General features: G+C 38.9%; 1 protein-coding gene across 5 annotated transcripts in view; it reads left to right on the top strand.

Moving 5' to 3' along the window:
• LOC120542545 (Kv channel-interacting protein 2-like) overlaps positions 1-16,880 on the top strand; it is a 718,730-nt gene extending 701,850 nt beyond the window's left edge. For all 5 annotated transcript variants that reach the window (XM_039775078.1, XM_039775108.1, XM_039775093.1 and 2 more), the window contains 4 exons: positions 1,549-1,656; positions 5,286-5,390; positions 6,622-6,684; positions 15,935-16,880. In XM_039775078.1, the coding sequence (XP_039631012.1) occupies positions 1,549-1,656; positions 5,286-5,390; positions 6,622-6,684; positions 15,935-15,982 (324 nt within the window). In that variant the 3' untranslated portion in view covers positions 15,983-16,880. The remainder of the gene's footprint in view (positions 1-1,548; positions 1,657-5,285; positions 5,391-6,621; positions 6,685-15,934) is intronic.
• The last annotated feature ends 3,388 nt before the right edge of the window (positions 16,881-20,268 follow it).

Below are 20,268 nucleotides of genomic sequence, written 5' to 3'. Positions count from 1 at the left end.
ACTGCAATCAAAGCTTGGAATGTCTGATCCTGAACAGCCTAGAATTTGCATCCAACAACATCATAATCACGGATTAATCACAATACTTGAAAACGGTAGCATTACAGATCTTGGCATACCATCATTTATAAGTTTTGATTTTTTTATAGTGTAATAAATGAGAAACATGCTTCCAGCAGCCACAGATATGCTCAGGTATGATCAAAGAAAGCAGGGATTTGCAGCCCTTCCCAAGGCAGGACACAGCCTATGGCTCCCCAAAGTTAAAATGTAGTTATGGGGACCCCTTTCTTACGGTAGAAGATATTACCCATAAAATAAATATGAAGGCCTCCAGGCTTTGGGCTGCAATCTTATATCACAAAACATTTTGTTATATTCAGAATGTTGCTTCCACCACTGTCTGGAGTTCCCCCACATGAAAAATATGGGCTGCCACTCCCGAGTAACCATCTTATGATAGCACACATACTAAATTACCCAATGAAAGTCCTCAGAATGCCAGACATATTAACATATTGAATATATATTTATTTGCAGTTTCAGACTATAGCTTTTACACTGCTGTTGTGTACAATTGTTTTTTCTTTTTAATGAACATATTCAGGTACTTTCTGTCATGACGTGGTGTCTTCCAAATGGCCAAAAGAAAGGTCTTACCCCACTGGACCTAATCTCAATTCTAGTGGCCTCTCTACGGGTTCACAGGCCCAGAAGGAATTAAAGCCTTAAAAATAAACTTAAATGTCCCTTAAATTTTAAAAAGGGCCTGCAAGAGGAGATACAGTATGAATATAAAACCTTTGGCTTGTATAAAACAGGCTATTAAGGATTTTTTATGAATAGAAAGTTTAACAAAACAGAAATATACAGGAAAAAAGTTCAAGAGAGCAAAAGGAGGCACACAAAGTTGTCTAAAAGGCACTCCCAAGCAAGAAAGTCCAAAAACACTATCCATAAATGATAAACCTTAATACAGAGCAATCAAAAATTTTGTAAATCCAAACAGCAAACAATGCGGACAGAACCCCACCAAAAATGAATGATCTCCAATTCCTGAGCCTTCTCAGCACACTTAAATAGCCAAAGGATGGGCTCAAAGGTGGTGATGTCAGGGTGACCCTGCTTAAAGGGCCCCACTCACAAGGGACAGGGAGCATAAGTAAACTTAGAGACACTGTAGATAACTAATCAATAAAGATGAAATTGGAAATAACATGAACTTATGTAAAATCAGAATGCAAAGACAACAACAGTAATAATAAATCATAAAACACATACTTTCACACTGATACACAACACATTCCCTTCTAGATTAGCCGTTTGATATCATGGTTTTGCTTCTAAAATATGAAATTATCTTGAGATCATAGGGAGGTCAATGGACTATTTAGTGACAGATGACACCCTCAGATTTCACATTATTAAGACACATGCAGAACTTCGGAGAGATCACATGAAGAAGATACTTTCATTTGATGCATGTTAACATTTTAGTGAACTGAAAAAATATACTAAGAAAGTCTTTGTGCATGTGTGTCTCTCCAGGATTTTGTTATGGGTTTGTCCATCATTCTCAGAGGCACAATTAATGATCGTCTAAACTGGGCCTTCAATCTCTATGATCTTAACAAAGATGGCTGCATCACTAAAGAGGTAAGCACAGGTTTCCAGATTGTTCTTTCCCACCTAGTTGGCTGTGAAATGTTTGACAGAACCGTTCTATGGCCTAATCCACATGTATCGGGATATTTTTTTTTAAAAACATGAGTGTTCCTCCTCCGTTTTTTAAAAAAAAATCCCATCCACAATTGCACCGTTTTTTTTTTTGTTTTTTTTTAATCTCTATCCATTGTCACAAGATTGAGACATGGACAGATAAAGGTTTGGGGCAGCCACCCGTATAATGTGGTATCCTGGCTGCAAAAGTCGTTTTAACAAATAATCAGCACTGAAGTGCATTCAACTGAGTCCAAAACAAGACTGAGGAAACAAAGGAAAAGGGGCAGGTTTTAAAGGGGGAGACAGGAAGTGAGGTCATATTGATCCGGCACGTGGTCTTCCACCATTGGTTCATAGCTGGACGTGACATCAGAGGGACTGGAGCTGGTGTGGCCGACTTCCATTGGCTCAGTCCCGGAAGTAATGTCAGGAGAGCCAGGTGAGATCCCCCGGGAATGGTCTACAGGCAAGGGAGAAAAAGAGTCAGTGCACTCTGCCACACCCCGGCATGCCTCCGAATTGCCTTCACTCAAGCCCTTTAGCTGCCTCCCATGCGCACGTGTGTGACACCATATAAAAACACAAAAATCTGCTGTCAAGAGCACGAAACAGGTATAGATAACAAAGGGAATGTCATTTAGATTAATGGTCATTGTTTTTTTTTTTGTGTTTTTTTTTTAAATGTGTGTTCAGCATGGAATTTGCTTAAATACTGGTGTCAAGAACACTACCCAGCCATTTCACTACAACGTCAATAAATGAACACTTGTAATCACAGGAAAACCTCCCCTTTCTGTTCAAATAATCCATGAAATTTATGGATGGTTGCTTGATTTTTTTTACATGAGTCCCAGTGAAACCGTGCTACAAGTTCCTCAACTTTAGACTCAGTCACAGGAAATTGAATATACACACCCAAAGGTGTTTTCCGTCTTTTGTAATCTCCTCTCATCTGTTAAATAAATACACCAAAAGACAAGAGCGATGTCCTTGACAAATGAAAATTGTCCCACCATCCTTCAGCAACAACCACTTCGTTCTCCAAAAGTTGTCCCACCAACTAGAGGTCCAATTGCATCTTATCCAAAACTGGTGACGTTGGCGACTGGGTCTGCGTCCTCAGAGTGTTCAATGTAGCAGTGACCTCAATAGCGCATTCAGATGCATCTGTTTCTCAATATGGTGATAAATTAATTGTACATTTAAATGTAAACATGTAAAAAGTTGCGTTAACAAGGTTAACACCAAAACTACTTTAGCTATTCCCACCATTGCATGATATTGCCTCATATAACAAAAGATAATGGCGTACAACGAAGATACCGGTGCACACCCTGACATTACAGGCCAAAGACTCAGTTTTCCCTGTCTACACATAAACAGGGCAGGTGGAGTTTCTAAACATTGTGAAAGATGTCTGGAACACAGACAGAGACGGACTTAGAATGTCCCAAAATGCACGCTTTTATTTTTCTTCTTCAGCACAATACACACAGTGCAAAAAGCATCACAAATAGCTCAGACTTACAGTCCTTTTACTTTCTTTTCTTTTCCTTTGCTGCCTCCACTCGTCTCCCACAAGCTCTGTCCTCTGCCACCCGACTCCGGCTCCTTGAATGGAGTGAGTCGGCCCCTTTTATAATGCACCCAGATGTGCTCCAGGTGCACCCTGAGGATTTTCCACACCAGGAAGTGCTGCAGTCCAAGGCCCCGGGCTGCCCTCTTGTGTCCCAGGGAAGGTATTGCCTCTCTCTCGGTCCTTCCGCTCTCCAGGCGTCACGGTGGGTCAAGGTCCCCAGTCGTCTGTCACAACATCTTCACTCTGGCAAGTGTTTTTCAAAAGGTCTGTTTTCAGGGACCTAAAATGCAGTTTGCATGTGGACGAAAGGCTAAAATTCATACAACATACTACATTTTAAAAAAAAATACCCAAGTGTGTATGGACAGGGGCTTAAAACTGTAGCAAAAGGAATCAGAAACTCTAATGGGCGAGACCACATTCATGAGTTCAGTGACCCTTCTAAAGTCCTCCTATGCACACTTCTTCAGAAAAAACACAAGAAATCAAAATCAACCTCTTCTGCATTTTTGAAGGTGTACAGCCATTAGCAAAAATAAAAAAAACCAAGGCATACTACTCTTAAACTTGTTGAATCCAATCTAGGGCCACAGTAGGCCAGAACTCATCCTAGCACTATCAGGTCCTGGAGGGGATACCTGACCATGAAAGGACCACTCAAGCACACGCCCACACTTGCAATATCCAATTTAATTGTGATAATAACTTAATATCCACATCTTTGGGATATGAGAGGAAAGTTAGTGTTGTCCTGCTCTAAAAGGTCTGCCTACTGAAACAGCACTATGAACAACGTGGAAACAATCACTTCTGATGCTGTGACCTTATGGGACAACAATCAATAATTTTCTGACTGAATCATATAGATTTCTTACAAATCATGCCTAACCCAATATTTTGTGTAAGAAAGCAACAACCTGTGGATGAGATGCAGAGAATATATTTTTGTTCCCTTAACAGTTTCTACTGGAATGTTAATTAGTGCAACACTCACAGAAATGCCCGCCATTGTGGAACTGAAAAAATCATCTGACCCCATTATTTGGGGTGAACAGTGAATGAACAAAAGGACATTTTTTTTTTATTTATATATATATATCTGACTCTTTATAGAGCACTTATGCGTGTGGCTTGTTGGCACAGTATGAATCCCATATGCAGTTGTTGCCCATGTGAAGTTCTCTCTCTGTCTCGGTGTGGATTTTCCTTCATATACTTCTGCTTTCCTTCCACAACCACAAAGAGTGTGTAGGTTAGGTCAACTGGGTTTGCCAATTTTATGTTATATCTACTGTTGTGGGGTCAAAAGCCACTATTATGGTGCCAACTGGGCAAAACCCTGTTTAATCACAACAAAAACGTTAAATAAAACATGGCCCTCTCTGGCTGGGACAGTTTCCCTGGAATTGTGCTCTTTTTCAAGGATGCACTCTTCTCTCTCTCTCCCCCTCACTCACTTTTTAAGGCAGCCAGTTCCAACACTACGAGTGCACATCTATATAAAAATTGATTCTTAACAGGTTATTTCCGCCTGTTAAAAAAAGAAAAAAAAAACTGTTCCATAGTTGTTTGGTATAATGAAAAGCCATTCCATTTGCTTGAATGCTGTGTTTCCATAACTTGATAACTTCTTTTAATATAGAAAACAGATATACATTTATGCTAACATTTCTCACTACATGGAATTCTTTCCTTGGTTTTAGGGCATTCTCTCTGTGTGACATTCTCTCATCAATGACACACATAATATTGCACATTTCCTAAGTGTTACTTTCTGTTGCATCTAAAGTAAATTGTGAACTTTCCTACATCACCTTAAAACGTTTATGCTACTAAGCTAACATTTAGTTGGCTATTGGTATTACAGAAAATGTATTTTATACAAACAGAACCCAGTTTGTTGCTGATTTCTGATGAACCCAGATAAGGATTACATCTCTTTTTAAACAAAACTAATAAAACATTTGTGGACTTTTATTTTTAGGAGATGATGGACATAATGAAATCCATCTATGACATGATGGGCAAATACACGTACCCCTCCATGCAAGATGATGCCCCACGAGAGCATGTGGAGTCCTTCTTTCAGGTAAAGCATCTACGATTCTAATAGAGGGGATGGCAGCCCTGAACCCTATCAGCTGCACTAGCTAGCTAAAGATTTCATTTTCAGACCGTTTCTGAATTAGAAGCCACTACATACTTTAAATGGAGCAGGCCACTTCATTACATGGCTTGTTTGTGCTATCATTCCACTAAATACAAAATGTCTATTATATCAAAAAATGTATTATTGCTAGAAATGAAATAGTACATCTAAATCTTTTATTTTCCAGTAATTCTGTACACTTGTTTTACACTGGCCATATAGCTACACAAAAAGGGATGTTCCAGCGAGATAAATAGTTTGACATTTCCTGCTTTGCTATTTAGAACAGTTTAGAGAGACCAACCATTGACAACCGATAATCAAAACATTATTCAAAAAGTAGAAAGCTTAAATTGAATTCTTAACACTATAGTCTACGTCATACTAAAGTACAACGTACATTTCTGGTGATTTCTGGCATTGCAAACAAAGAGCTCTAAAGCAAGTGAGCCAATTTGACGAGAATTCGATTAACAGCAGACAGACCTAAAGTTGACTAATGACGCTCATGCTCTAGTACTTTTTCCAAAAGGATAACTCAGCATTAGAGATTTCCAAGTTTAACAGACTTCCTGAACAACAGTTTTTATTACTAGTATCGCTCATGGGATTATATTTGACACTTACCACTAGTAGACTGCTACTGCTGAGGTCTTCTGTTAATTCAGCTTTTGAGATGGAAAACAATTAAAAGCAGTATCATGAGCTGCAGTACATGTATTATAGTCACACTAGATAATATTCATCTCTAATCATTGGATCAGGAAAATGTATCCTTTATACAACAAACCAATATTAACTTCACAGAAATGTTACATTCATAAGAAGTTTGACAAATGTGAGACGAGCAATGATCATGACCTCTCAGAGGCCCATACGCACCTATAATACACCTGATAACGGACACCTCCCCACCTTAAATGAGAGCAGATAATTTAAATTTAATATAAATACTTAATTCTCAAAAGTAACAAAAAATACTGAAGAAAAACAGAGGTGACTGGAAAACTGCAGCAGAAGAGTAAGGTGGACAGTAAGACTTTGGGGACCCTTAAATGTTCAGTTCATTTCATTTTGGAGACACTGGGTGGATACAACTGTAGGGCCTTGTTGGGCTGAATGACCTTTTCTCATCAAAATTGTTCTAATGTTTTGTTTTTTTCTCTCATAGAAAATGGACAGAAATAATGACGGAGTTGTTACAATTGAAGAGTTTATTGAATCATGTCAAAAGGTATGCATTTTTTCTGTCATCTATCATACTTACTACAGGTGACATAAAACCATGAAGAACATGGAAGACTCCAAAAACTGTAAATCTTAATATTTTGTAATAATAGGCCTTTAGTTTTACATGTATGTAAACTAAAAATAGTGAATTAAAAGGACAGTTTCTTCACACGAGAAAAAGATAATTCTGTCCTCTTGGGAATTGTTAAAGATCCCCTCTGCTCTTAGCAAAGTGTCTGCCAAACTTAGTAAAAGGTGTGCAGGTAAGCTGCACTGTTACTTACAAAGCACTCCCTCCACCTTGGACACTAAAGACCTGAAAAGAAAATCTAGCAATTCTGTCCAGTAAAATATACAACCACTCTCAGATCTGTCCTCCTTCCTTCAAGGTAAAAGGGTCTTTCTCTAATTTCTGTGAATGACTTGTCAGCTATGGGGTACAGCTTGCACACCCAAAAGGCAGTGTATATGAATATGGACCACTACCACAATAATGATTTTTTGGTAGAGCACATGAAAAACTGCCCCAGGTGTGGAGTGTGTCTGGTCATATTATCTCACACAGTGCAATATGGATTTGATTCCTTGCTCTAGAGACACCCATAACACTACTTTTGTTTCGAAATGAGAACCAGATTGTTCTTTCCTACAAAATAAAAATGTTTTATTTGCGTTCTTAAAACTCTTTCAAACTGAGTATATTCTAATGATGTCAGAAAACAAACAAAATATTTCTTAAGGAATTATGTTAATGTACCATCAGAAGAAATAAAACAAGTGATGGCAATCATTCCCATAATCAGAATGTAAAATTCTCAAATTCACTTAAATCGAGATTGTTGGTCTTTGGGACCTGCAGTATCAAGCATAAGACAGGAACCAACTCTGGTCAAAACACCATTCCATTGCTGGAGTCCCCCTTACACTCACAAAGTGACAATTTGGAAATGCCAGCCTAATCCACATACCTGGAGCAGTGGTGTAACTAGGATGTCTACTACTTGACTTGACTTGATGTCACCCTGGTGTGGGCATTTGGATATGTGAGGAGGCAATTAAATGCCAAAATGAGCTGAAACTATATTTTTGGCCTGTTTTTCATTGGATGCACAGATAACTGTATTATGTAGCCATACCCTCATCTTTCAAAATTTGGGAGAAAAACCTAGGCAGTCAGAGATAAAGAGTAAACTCGGTATCGACAATGACCTGGCATGCTAGTTCTGTGAGGCAACAGCAGTAGTAACCACTGTGCTATCCCACTAACAGATCACTGTGATGTAATACACCCCAAGTTCATTTTGTGTTTAGGGACAGAGATATTCAGGTCAGCTACACTCCAGAACTGGGACAGGATGTTTATAAAGGATTTAAGGGTTTAGATTAACCAATTCATGTTTCAAACTGGGTAGCGATTCAGCATGATGAAACAATGAAAATCTACATATAGACGACATTTAATCAATCAATCAATCAAATCAACATTTATTTATATAGCACATTTTCAGACAAAAAAATGTAGCTCAAAGTGCTTTACAAAATGAATACAAAAATAGAAGACCCAATAAAAAATAAACATAAGTCAACATTAATTAACATAGAATAAGTAAGGTCCGATGGCCAAGGTGCACAGAAAAAACAACAAAAAAAAAAAACTCCAAAAGTGGAGAAAAAAAAATAACATCTGTAGGGGTTCCAGACCACGAGACCACCCAGTCCCCTCTGGGCAATCTACCTAACATAAGTCAAACAGTCCTCTTTGTATTTAGGGTTTTCATGGAAGGACCTGATGATGATGACTTCTGGCTTTCAGTCCATCAATGTTGGTGCAATATGATGCTTTGAGTAGGTGGTGGTGGCGCAGGCCGCCATTGTAAAGAAACCGGAAAAAGAAACAGAAGAGAGAGTAGGGGTCAGTACAGATTTTGGAGCCACAGTGAATAGTTATTATGAAGAACTGAACATACAGAGTATCAGGATTAAGTTAAAGTGAAGTTCTAAAAAGGCCATGTTAAAGTAATGTGTTTTCAGCAGTGTTTTAAAGTGCTCTACTGTATTAGCCTGGCGAATTCCTATTGGCAGGCTATTCCAGATTTTAGGTGCATAGCAGCCGAAGGCCGCCTCACCACTTCTTTTAAGCTTTGTTGTTGGAATTCTAAGGAGACACTCATTTGAGGATCTAAGGTTACGATTTGGAATATAAGGTGTCGGACATTCCGATATATAAGATAGGGCGAGATTATTTAAGGCTTTATAAACCATAAGCAGAATTTTAAAGTCAATCCTGAATGACACAGGCAACCAGTGTAGTGACATCAAAACTGGAGAAATGTGTTCGGATTTTCTTTTCCTAGTTAGGATTCTAGCAGCTGCATTCTGCACTCGTTACAAGTGATTTATGCCCTTTTTGGGTAGTCCTGAGAGGAGTGCGTTACAGTAATCTAGTCGACTGAAAACAAACGCATGAATTAATTTCTCAGCATCTTTCAATGATATAAGAGGTCTAAATTTTGCTACGTTTCTTAAGTGAAAAAATTCTGTCCTAGTGGTCTGATGAACATGTGATTTAAAATTCAGATTACAGTCAACAGTTACCACTATGTTTTTTACTTCCGTCTTAACTTTTAATCCTAATGCATCAAATTTATTTCTGATAACCTCATTGAATCCATTATTGCCAATTACTAAAATTTCAGTTTTCTCTTTATTTAGTTTGAGAAAGTTACTATTCATCCATTCTGAGATACAAGTCAGACATTGTGTTAGTGAATCGAGAGAATCGGAGTCATCAGGTGCTATTGATAAGTACAACTGTGTGTCATCAGCATAGCTGTGGTAACTCACGTTGTGCCCTGAGAAAATCTGACCTAACGGAAGCATATGCACTCACCTAAAGGATTATTAGGAATACCATACTAATACGGTGTTTGACCCCCTTTCGCCTGCAGAACTGCCTTAATTCTACGTGGCATTGATTCAACAAGGTGCTGAAAGCTTTCTTTAGAAATGTTGGCCCATATTGATAGGATAGCATCTTGCAGTTGATGGAGATTTGTGGGATGCACATCCAGGGCACGAAGCTCCCGTTCCACCACATCCCAAAGATGCTCTATTGGGTTGAGATCTGGTGACTGTGGGGGCCATTTTAGTACAGTGAACTCATTGTCATGTTCAAGAAACCAATTTGAAATGATTCGAGCTTTGTGACATGGTGCATTATCCTGCTGGAAGTAGCCATCAAAGGATGGGTACATGGTGATCATAAAGGGATGGACATGGTCAGAAACAATGCTCAGGTAACCCATAGCATTTAAACGATGCCCAATTGGCACTAAGGGGCCTAAAGTGTGCCAAGAAAACATCCCTCACACCATTACACCACCACCACCAGCCTGCACAGTGGTAACAAGGCATGATGGATCCATGTTCTCATTCTGTTTACGCCAAATTCTGACTCCACCATTTGAATGTCTCAACAGAATTTGAGACTCATCAGACCAGGCAACATTTTTCCAGTCTTCAACTGTCCAATTTTGGTGAGCTCGTGCAAATTGTAGCCTTTTTTTCCTATTTGTAGTAGAGATGAGTGGTACCCGGTGGGGTCTTCTGCTGTTGTAGCCCATCCGCCTCAAGGTTGTGCGTGTTGTGGCTTCACAAATGCTTTGCTGCATACCTCGGTTGTAACGAGTGGTTATTTCAGTCAAAGTTGCTCTTCTATCAGCTTCAATCAGTCGGCCCATTCTCCTCTGACCTCTAGCATCAACAAGGCATTTTCGCCCACAGGACTGCCGCATACTGGATGTTTTTCCCTTTTCACACCATTCTTTGTAAACCCTAGAAATGGTTGTGCGTGAAAATCCCAGTAACTGAGCAGATTGTGAAATACTCAGACCGGCCCGTCTGGCACCAACAACCATGCCACGCTCAAAATTGCTTAAATCACCTTTCTTTCCCATTCTGACATTCAGTTTGGAGTTCAGGAGATTGTCTTGACCAGGACCACACCCCTAAATGCATTGAAGCAACTGCCATGTGATTGGTTGATTAGATAATTGCATTAATGAGAAATTGAACAGGTGTTCCTAATAATCCTTTAGGTGAGTGTAGATTGAGAACAACAGCGGACCCAGGATAGAGCCTTGTGGAACACCATATAGAATATCATGTGTCTTTGAGATTTGATTACCACAACTAACAAAGAATTTTCTACCTGCCAGGTAGGATTCAAACCAATTTAAGACACTGCAAGAGAGGCCCACCCATTGACTAAGGCGATTTCTAAGAATATTATGATCAATGGTGTCAAATGCAGCACTCAGATCTAAGAGGACGAGAACAGATAAATGGCCACTGTCTGCATTTACCCGCAAGTCATTTACTACTTTAACGAGTGCAGTTTCTGTGCTGTGATTTGTTCTGAAGCCTGACTGAAATTTATCAAGAATAGCATGTTTATTGAGGTGGTCATTTAATTGCAAAATGACTGCCTTCTCTAGAATTTTACTTAAGAAGGGCAGGTTAGAGATGGGTCTAAAATTTTCAAAGGCAGAGGGGTCAAGATTATTTTTCTTCAGCAGGGGTTTAACTACAGCAGTCTTAAGACAGTCTGGAAAGACCCCCGTATCTAATGACGAATTAACTATGTCCGGAATATTGTTAATTAGCACGCCTGATATTTCTTTGAAAAACCTTGTTGATATTGGGTCAAGGACGCAGGTGGAGGGTTTCAGTTGAGAGATTATACTATGTAATTCAGGTAAATCTATCCTGGTAAAAGCATTTAATTTGTTTATAATGGAGTACCGGGGCTTTGGAGGTTCTGCAGTGTTGGGAATTTAGAATAAAAATATGACACTAATTGCATATGTTCTTGAGTGGTATCTTACCTTGTAACAAGGAGACCAAGATTCACATCCCAATTGCTTGCTGAGTGGAATTTACACGTCATACATGTGTCTACATGGTTTTCCTGTCATAGTCCAAAGACACGCAGGTTAGGTGAATTAGCGTTGCTAAACTGTCCCGTGTGGGTGTTCACCCTGCTATGAACTGGCACCCAGTCAAGGGATTGCTCCCGTTTTACACCACTGCCTGCTAGCATAGGCTCCAGCTTCCCCACATCTGTTCTCGGGATGAGCCAATCTGGAAATGGACGCATGGATGAATGTATTCTGTTTTGTGTTTCAACAGGTTCCTATCTTGTTGGCTTTACAAAAGCATGACAAATGAACTCAAACTAATTATTAGTTAAATAAAACAAGACATGCATGAGCACATCAAGATATAAAATGGTAAAATGTGAAAAGAAAGTTCAGGTGAAAAGCACTAAAACTACATAAGAGATCAATCTTGCATTAATTCAACTCTATTGTCAGATAATGTGCACTTCCATGCAGAGACTGGGATTTGAAGGTGGCAATTAAGATGAATGCGTTTTGACTCAGCTGCTTCAGGATGGGTTATGTCTGTAATGTGTAATTTTGATTTACTTGCAATCGTGTTCTTGATGAAAATGTTTAAACAATTTAGAAACTGATTAAAGATGGCAGTCCACGGTCTGCTGATGGCAACATTGCCAAGCCTCCACTGAACAGCTGGCATGCATCAGATTGTCTGTTATCCTGGCACATCGAAAATAACAGAATTTTTGTTACTGCATGCTTTTCTCCAGCACACATCGGATGATACTGGGAGCTGATTTTCTTGGTGCATATCCACAGTATGATCCTCATGATCCTAACCAGGAGAAAGATAAATACTAGAGGGCTTTGCACCCTACACGCTTCGCTCGCCGACCTCCGGGCGGGTGCTGTGTGCCATCCACTTTGCGTCTCTGCCGCTCGCATATGTGGATTTCACTTTCACCAAACAACAAATCTTAATTCTCGTGGATATGCCTCTTCATTGGGAAGAAACACTAGTTTTCCCTGACGGCAACACAAATTAGACGATCTACAAGCCTCCAACTTAAAGTTTAAAGCCAAACAATATGTACATACTTCTGTCATATCACCTATGTCCATATATTCAATCTCTTTTCGCGGTTATTCCACCAAGTACAGTAATAATTTCCGTTTGTTAGCGCTAATGCGATCTTTGCTATCAGTTTTTTGAGACTTTTGAATTTTAGTACTTTCATAATCTTTAACCTGCTCTACATATGTATCACGCCAACATTTTTGAACCTCATTACGACGTTCTACTTTGTCTTTTACTCTGTCTTTTATTTCTGACCCTGATTGGAGCTGAGAGGACAGGAACTGTGTCTGACAATAGCATTCACACAAATAAGAAGTTACTGAACCGTGGGCATGGTTGTAAATGTTTGAGAGGAGTTCGGGACTTGTCAAAATCTCTTGGCAAAAAGTCTTGTCTCATGGGACCTAAAATTATATCTCACAGGAGTTGTAATTATCTCCGAGAAAGTCTCATTCTAGGATTTCCTTTTATAATAGAGAGATATGGACTTTGTAAACTTGGTGTGGTGCTGCACCTCAATCACTGTTGCTCGCCAAACCTCCAACTCACTGATACTTGGCGTGGACAATTACTTGGTCCTCATCTGAAGCTAATTTGATGCTAATTGCTTAAGTTTTTATATAAGATTGCAGCACTTACAAAGTCAAAGTCTTAGTTTCTCATGCTTTCTTAAACCTTTGTCTGTTAGACCTTTCATTTGCTTCTAGTCCTTTACACTCTTGGCCTTATCTGTGGGGTGCCTATTTTGGCCAAATTATGCATCCTGTAGCCAGAGTTTCTACCTCTTCTACGGTAATTTTCAGCCTCACAGTAGCTAATCTGGCCTGGACTAGCAACTCTTGTCCTCTTGCGTTAACACTACTGTAGGTCCAGATACACACTTAAATCAAGAGGCTCAACCAAAAGTGAAATGATGAGCACTTAAGGAGTGGAAGGTCTGGTATGGAGGAAAGGCCCAGAGAGTATTAGACCCCTAAATGCTGAATTGGTGGCTGCTGAACACACTGAGGATCCGTTATATGGCTTTTAAGTATAACATATAGAAATAGAAGGCCTACAATTAATGGGGCCCATAGATACTTTTGTACAGTTACATATAATGACAGTATCTGCTTAAAGATTTTCATGTTCTTTCCTAGTATAGGCAAACATGATTAGAAAAAGTAGATACTAAATTAAAAGAAGCTTGAACTGAAAAATTGCTGCCTTAAACCCCAAGTTACTTTGTAACTGCTGATAAATTTCTTAAATCAAAAGAAATGCATTTAGAAATTACATAGTTAATCTGTCACCAAGATAATGGAACAGCATCATTTCCACATGCATATGAATACTCATAAGCATTTCAAAAAACTAAAGAAGCAATAAATTCCCAAATATATATTGATTGAGTTGGTCATTATCTTGGTGATGACATTCTCCAACCTGCTTGATCCAGATCTGGGCTGTAAAGGGGCAGGAGGGCATGATGGACTGCCAGGCCAGAGCTGCAAGACAATCTTAAAGGACTACTGCACCCAAAATTATATTTTTTTTATATACATTTTACTTACCTCATGTACTTTGAAGAGATCACCAAGAAACAACTTTAAATCTCATGTCTTCATTACAGAATGGAGAGAATGAAGTTTATGACATAACAGAACTCAACAGTGGACAGCACTGTACCAAAGGAAACAATGTGAAAAGACATCCATGAAAAAATGAATAAAAAAGAAAATCTGACCTTACTTTTATTGCATAATATACACATTTGTTATACAGCTGCTCACTCAAAATGTGAAAAACAAATGAGTTTTTCCTAAAATATTGTCAAATAGTGGAGTGGAAATAGCCAGAAACCTAAAGACTAATGACAGTGACTTTTTGACTCATTCGTTGCTCAAGAGTCCTGTCTTTACTCAAAAGGTTCATCCCAGGAGTCTAAGTTTTACGTCTGTGTGTGGATAATTCTAGAACAGTTTATTAAAATTTTAGTAACAAAACGTTCATTTTGCATGTTTTGAGCAAGCAACTGGATAACCGACGTGGATAACGTGACATGAGTAACGCAAGACTTTTTTCTGTGGCTGTTTTTCTGCATCATTTGCCATTGTATAGCAGTGGTCACTATTGACTTCTGTTAGGTTATAAACTTCTTTCTCTCCATTCTGCATGAAAACAGAAGATTAAAAAATTTAAAACTGAAGCCAGGAAGTACTTGTTTACACAAAGAGTTGTAGGACTAAGGAACAAAAAACTTAGACAGAAGCAGAAACCATGACGACTGTTAAGAAGAATCTGGATGAGATTTTGGGACACCTTAGCTATTGGCTAAACAAATGGGCTTGATGGACTAAATGGTCTCCTCTTGTTTGTCAAGTTTCTTGTGTTCCTGAGGTTGGTGGATTAAACAAGTACAAATCACATGGGATGACAAATTACTCTACTGTCCCATGACATACTAGCACAGTTTTTAAATTTCAAAGCATCACAATCTCACCTTATCCAAATAGCAAATTAACATGCTGCCCGACAATGCCGATGAATGTGGGAACGCTTTCTAGGCATGGTGGGTTCAAATGCAATCTCTGCCCTTGGCTCAATTTTTCATTCCTTTATGGTTATATAAAACACTAACTGAGTCACTAGGATTGTCAGACTATGTGACTGGTCCACAGATGAAGGGCAGGGGCTTAAGCCATAAATCTTTTTGAGATGGGAAGATAAAGCTCAGAAATAAAGGGAGAACAAGCAAACTCCAGCCAGACAACAAAAGGGCATGATATTCAAACCCAGGATGCTCAATCCATGATTTGCAAAAAAACAGCCTTTGCACCATTGTGTCTGATGCCAACCAATCTATCCTAATCTATAAATGTATCTACTACAACAATTACAGGAGAAGGGTGGCATAAATATGGCATGCCCCATACTTTCATGCTTGAAAAAATGTTTTTATGAGAGGTAAATCTAGTTTCAATTAATTGTAATTATTAAATCTAAAAGCTTAAAAACATGACAATTCATGCAATTCATTCATTTTAACAGGATACTTTCTTTCCATATCCAAAAGGTGGGCATTAGATTGCATGACCACACTAAATTAAACTAGTGTGAGCGAGGGTGTCCTGTGATGGACTTGCACTGTCCATCAATTGATTCCTGCTTTATTCCCTAAGGTGTCACAGTGTCTGTGGATTCAGAAATCCATGAGCAGAGGGAAATTCAAAATGTGCAAAAACATGAAATACAGTATCTTTATTATTTTTGTTGACTTTTTTTTTTTTTTACAGGATGAAAACATTATGAGATCCATGCAGCTGTTTGACAACGTCATCTAAGCATATTGTCCCACCAAGCCAGGACCTCTGCTCTGAGACGCTTCAGCCATCTGTTTCAGCTGTTTTCCTGGCTGCAGAGACATATTGTGCTTTTGATTCTCTATACACAAGAGACACTTGAAGTGATAATCTATTAGAACATTGAACTGTAACCCAGACACTGAATGGCAAACAGGCGGATGAAATGGTCTGCAAAACACCTCAGAGAATTCAGAATGAACGAGCACTTCAAAAATATATATAAATATATTCAAGTCTCGTATACGACTAGAGATGTGACGTGAATGCACAATAGATGACAATGCTGTATCTTCCAGTAATGGATTTCTTTTAGATAGCATGAAAACTACTAGATACACTCTAGCGACCTTCCCAAGTACTTTTCAAACTCCTACCCAGAACTCCCAGTTGTGCTCCGTGTATATGTACGAACGTCACGGCCCACTTTCAGGACTTGAACACTTTGATCTTACTTGTGCCAGGTCCGCTTACTTTTACACACCTGTGGTGTCAACCTGAAACACCACCTGCAGCTCCAATCTTTTTATTACGTTCAGGACGGAGAGACTGAATGCCTTTCACTGTGAGAGGTGGAGCAAGAGAACTCAAAAAGCCTCACCCCAATTTGTTTGGTGAAAAAGCATGTCTGTTCTTCACTTACTGACCCTTTAAAAGTAAAACTCTGAACCTAACCAGGCACAAAAAGGTGCTTTTGTTTAAGATGGTAAGTATGAAAAAGCCAGAATAAATTCATCTTCTGCCTGCTAAATGGTAACTAAGCCAAGCTACCCAAAATCTAGCTCTTCAGTTTTGTCTGCCACAGGCGCTCTATACTGTTCCACTATACCATAAAGATGTAGCCATTGAAGTAGTTGTCTCTCTGATTTAAAAAAAAAAACACTAACAGGCAATACAGACCACTGCATTGTCACAACTAACACAGCTCGAGCAATGCAATGACATATAAACTGTAGGGACTGAGTTGGCCTGCCTTATGAGAACACCAATGAAGTCAGCTCCCTCTGCGGTTCAAAATGTCTTGTGAGGTTTGTGGTAGAGCTGGCCAAAGGGATGTCTAAATAGACTGCAGCCAGGGTTAAGAAAGTCTGGTCTGACTAATTCTACCATTTACCACTAGGATGCTTCTGCATTGTGAAGCTTCATTTATTTAATTTAATGTCCACCAGAGATGACCTGAATTTAGAGTACAAAGTCATGTCCCATGGTTTGTTTCACCCCACCCCCTTTAACGTTTACATGGCACATGATTGTCACAAGGACTACATTATAGCTCTTCATAAAACAATTACAGATGAAGTTTTAAAATAAAAAGATTTAATAACCTTCAGCACGGGACAGAGAGCAAAACATTCTGAACTGCTACATTCTGTCCATGCACTAATTATTGGACCTGCTAAATCCTGGTCAGGGTCATAGAAGCCTTTCTGAGCAGCACTTAGTGCTCGATAGAAACCAAACTAGGACATTAAAAGTAGTCCATCAGAGAGTGCATTCAACCACAATGCCACACTCATTCAGGTGGCGTTTAGAGTTCTCAGTTTTCCTATCATGCACATTTTTATGATGTGGGATGAAAACCAGAATATGGGAAAACGCTAGGGCAGGAGGAGAGCATGCAAACTCTACCATGATTGTGACTCAACAAGGATTTCAATTCTGAAATCTGGTGTTGTGAAGCCTGGGATGACAGATTGTTAGGGTAACCTCCATCCATTTCCTGAATCGATCAAATTTAAGGTCACAGAGAGCTTAAAACTGTCCTCGCATGACTGAGCCCAAGGCAGGAGAAAACCTGGACAGGGCATCAGCATGCAAAAGGCCACAATCTCTCACATCAATCAGTTAACCTAAGCCCACACGGATAGGAGAAGCCATGTCATCTCCACATAGACAGTGAATGCACCAGGAGATCATCCCACGATTTTGGAGCTTTGACGAGGATGATGGTAATAATGAGTAACATATTTTATATATATATATATATATATATATATATATATATATATATATATATATATATATATATATATATATATATATATATATATATACACACACACACATACACACACCTACATATTTTCTACATATGTTTTATACATATAAATTAAATATATACAGTATACCGATACACTGCCTGGCCAAAAAAAAAAGAAAATCACCATTTTAATTTAAATGCTGTAAGTAAACACTTAAGAGGCAACGATTGGATTTTATTGCATCGATTAATATGTTTCAGCTGTCAGTAATTCCTTTACTTTTAACTAGTGCAGTGTGCAGCTTAAATGTTTAAATGGTGAGGTTGCAGGACGGTATTATTGTGTTTCAGAAAGGGCTAATTATTGGCCTGCATCCAGAAAACAAAAAAAACTAAGGAGACTGTTGAAATTAATACAATTGGGTTACGAACCGTCCAACTCATTATTATTATACCTTGAAGGATAGTGGAGAAATGTCAACTTTATGGAAAAAATGCGATTGGAAAAAAAAAAAAATCTTGCATGATCATGACCGGGAATCGCTAAAACGTTTAGTGAAGTCAAATTACAGAAAACTGACAGAACTACTCCGGGGTATGTCTGAAAGCGAAACTAAAACACTTGTTAGTGAGGTTACACACTAGGGAGCGTAAAGATCAGACTGTGGTAAGAAGTGCAAACTGCTCACTGGAGCCAGTGTTATGATCTGGGGTTGCTTCAAGTGGTTGGGTCTAGGCTCAGCAACGTTATGTAGCAATAAAGTGAAGTCAGCTTAGTTACTGAATGTAAAGGTCATCTTATCAAAGGATTTTTTTCCCCCTCCCTGACAGCACGGGCATGCATATTCTAGGATGACAATGCCATGATTCATGGGGCTTAGAGAGTGTAAAAGTGTGGTCTAGGGAGCATGAAGAATCATTTTCATACATGAACTGGACACCACAGCCCTCACCTTGACCATATTCAAAAATCTTCGGGATGTGTTGTAGAAGACTTTACTGAGTGGTTCAACTCTCCCATGAAAAATTCATGCATACAGAACAGATAAATATGGAGATGTTGTACAAGACCATCGAAACAACGCAACAATGAATGCACACTGCAATCAAGGCAAAGGTGGTCCAACAAAATATTAAAAGGGTGCAACTTTTTTTTTTTCCTTTAACCAGGCAGTATATACAACAAATACACACATCAGTTCTGTCAGGTGTGTGTACATGAGGCAGCAATGTCTGAGCATCTTATAAATGCAAGAAATAAGGCCATGGTAATAATACAATGAAATGGACAGCTTGAAATGCATATAGTTCTTTTAAATACAGGGCATAGCACGTATCTGGAGGTAAGACCTTTTCAGAAAATCCTACATAATGCATAGTCCACGCCACTAAATGAGGCAGTGTGCCCATATCAACATAAAAAACAGGTGGGTGGATAAAATGTGGCACATGCCCAAAAAGAAGTCTTGTACTTACAGATTTGCAGATGTGGCTCCTTAATTAAATCAGAGTCTGCAAATGAAAATGGAAAGAACATTAATTTCCTAAAATGAGAATAAAGTAAGACAGAGTGAAGGATAAATTACTGCATAAACGCCTAATTTTAGTAATTGTCAATGGCACTAGAAATCTAGCCATCAGACTTCTTCAATAGGTGATAGGCTCAATGTATTCATTACACTTGAAGTGCGATAACCAGGCTAAACCTCACATTTTCATTACGAGACACAGCTTCACACAGTCCTCTGTAGAGGAGTGCCGAGTTTAAAAATGGATGGATATTTAAAAAGTTACATTTAGCACGCTGAGATGAGCTTCAATAACTCTGTGACCCTGATTTGGAATGTGCAGGCACAGAAGGAGTAAAGACGTTTTCTTCTCTCAGTGCCATATGCATATGTCTGCAATCGGCAAGAAAGTAGACTTGCCAGTGAGCTTTATAGGCCAACAAATGCCAGTGCCAATTAAGTGTTCTATGCGCCTGTGCTCAGGTTTGAGCTACTCCTGGTGTTACATGGTTATACTGAGTGACACAGTGTCATATTAAACAGAATAATTGTAGAAAGTATAAAAATACATCACAAGATTTTTATTTATTTTTTTTTAACTGTTTACACTAGAACAATTGTGACAGGTGCAGACTATTCAGCCCAGCAAGCCTATCCCTCCTATTAACCAAGATTTTCCAAAAATACTATCATGTTGAGATTTGAAGGTCCCTACAGTCCTACTCTCTACTTGGTAATCTATTCCAAGTGTCTGTAGTTCTTTGCATGATGAAAAACAC

This window comes from Polypterus senegalus, chromosome 1 (genome assembly GCF_016835505.1).
Source record: "Polypterus senegalus isolate Bchr_013 chromosome 1, ASM1683550v1, whole genome shotgun sequence".
Taxonomy (NCBI): domain Eukaryota; kingdom Metazoa; phylum Chordata; class Cladistia; order Polypteriformes; family Polypteridae; genus Polypterus; species Polypterus senegalus.
This window is presented reverse-complemented; position numbering and strand designations above follow the sequence as displayed.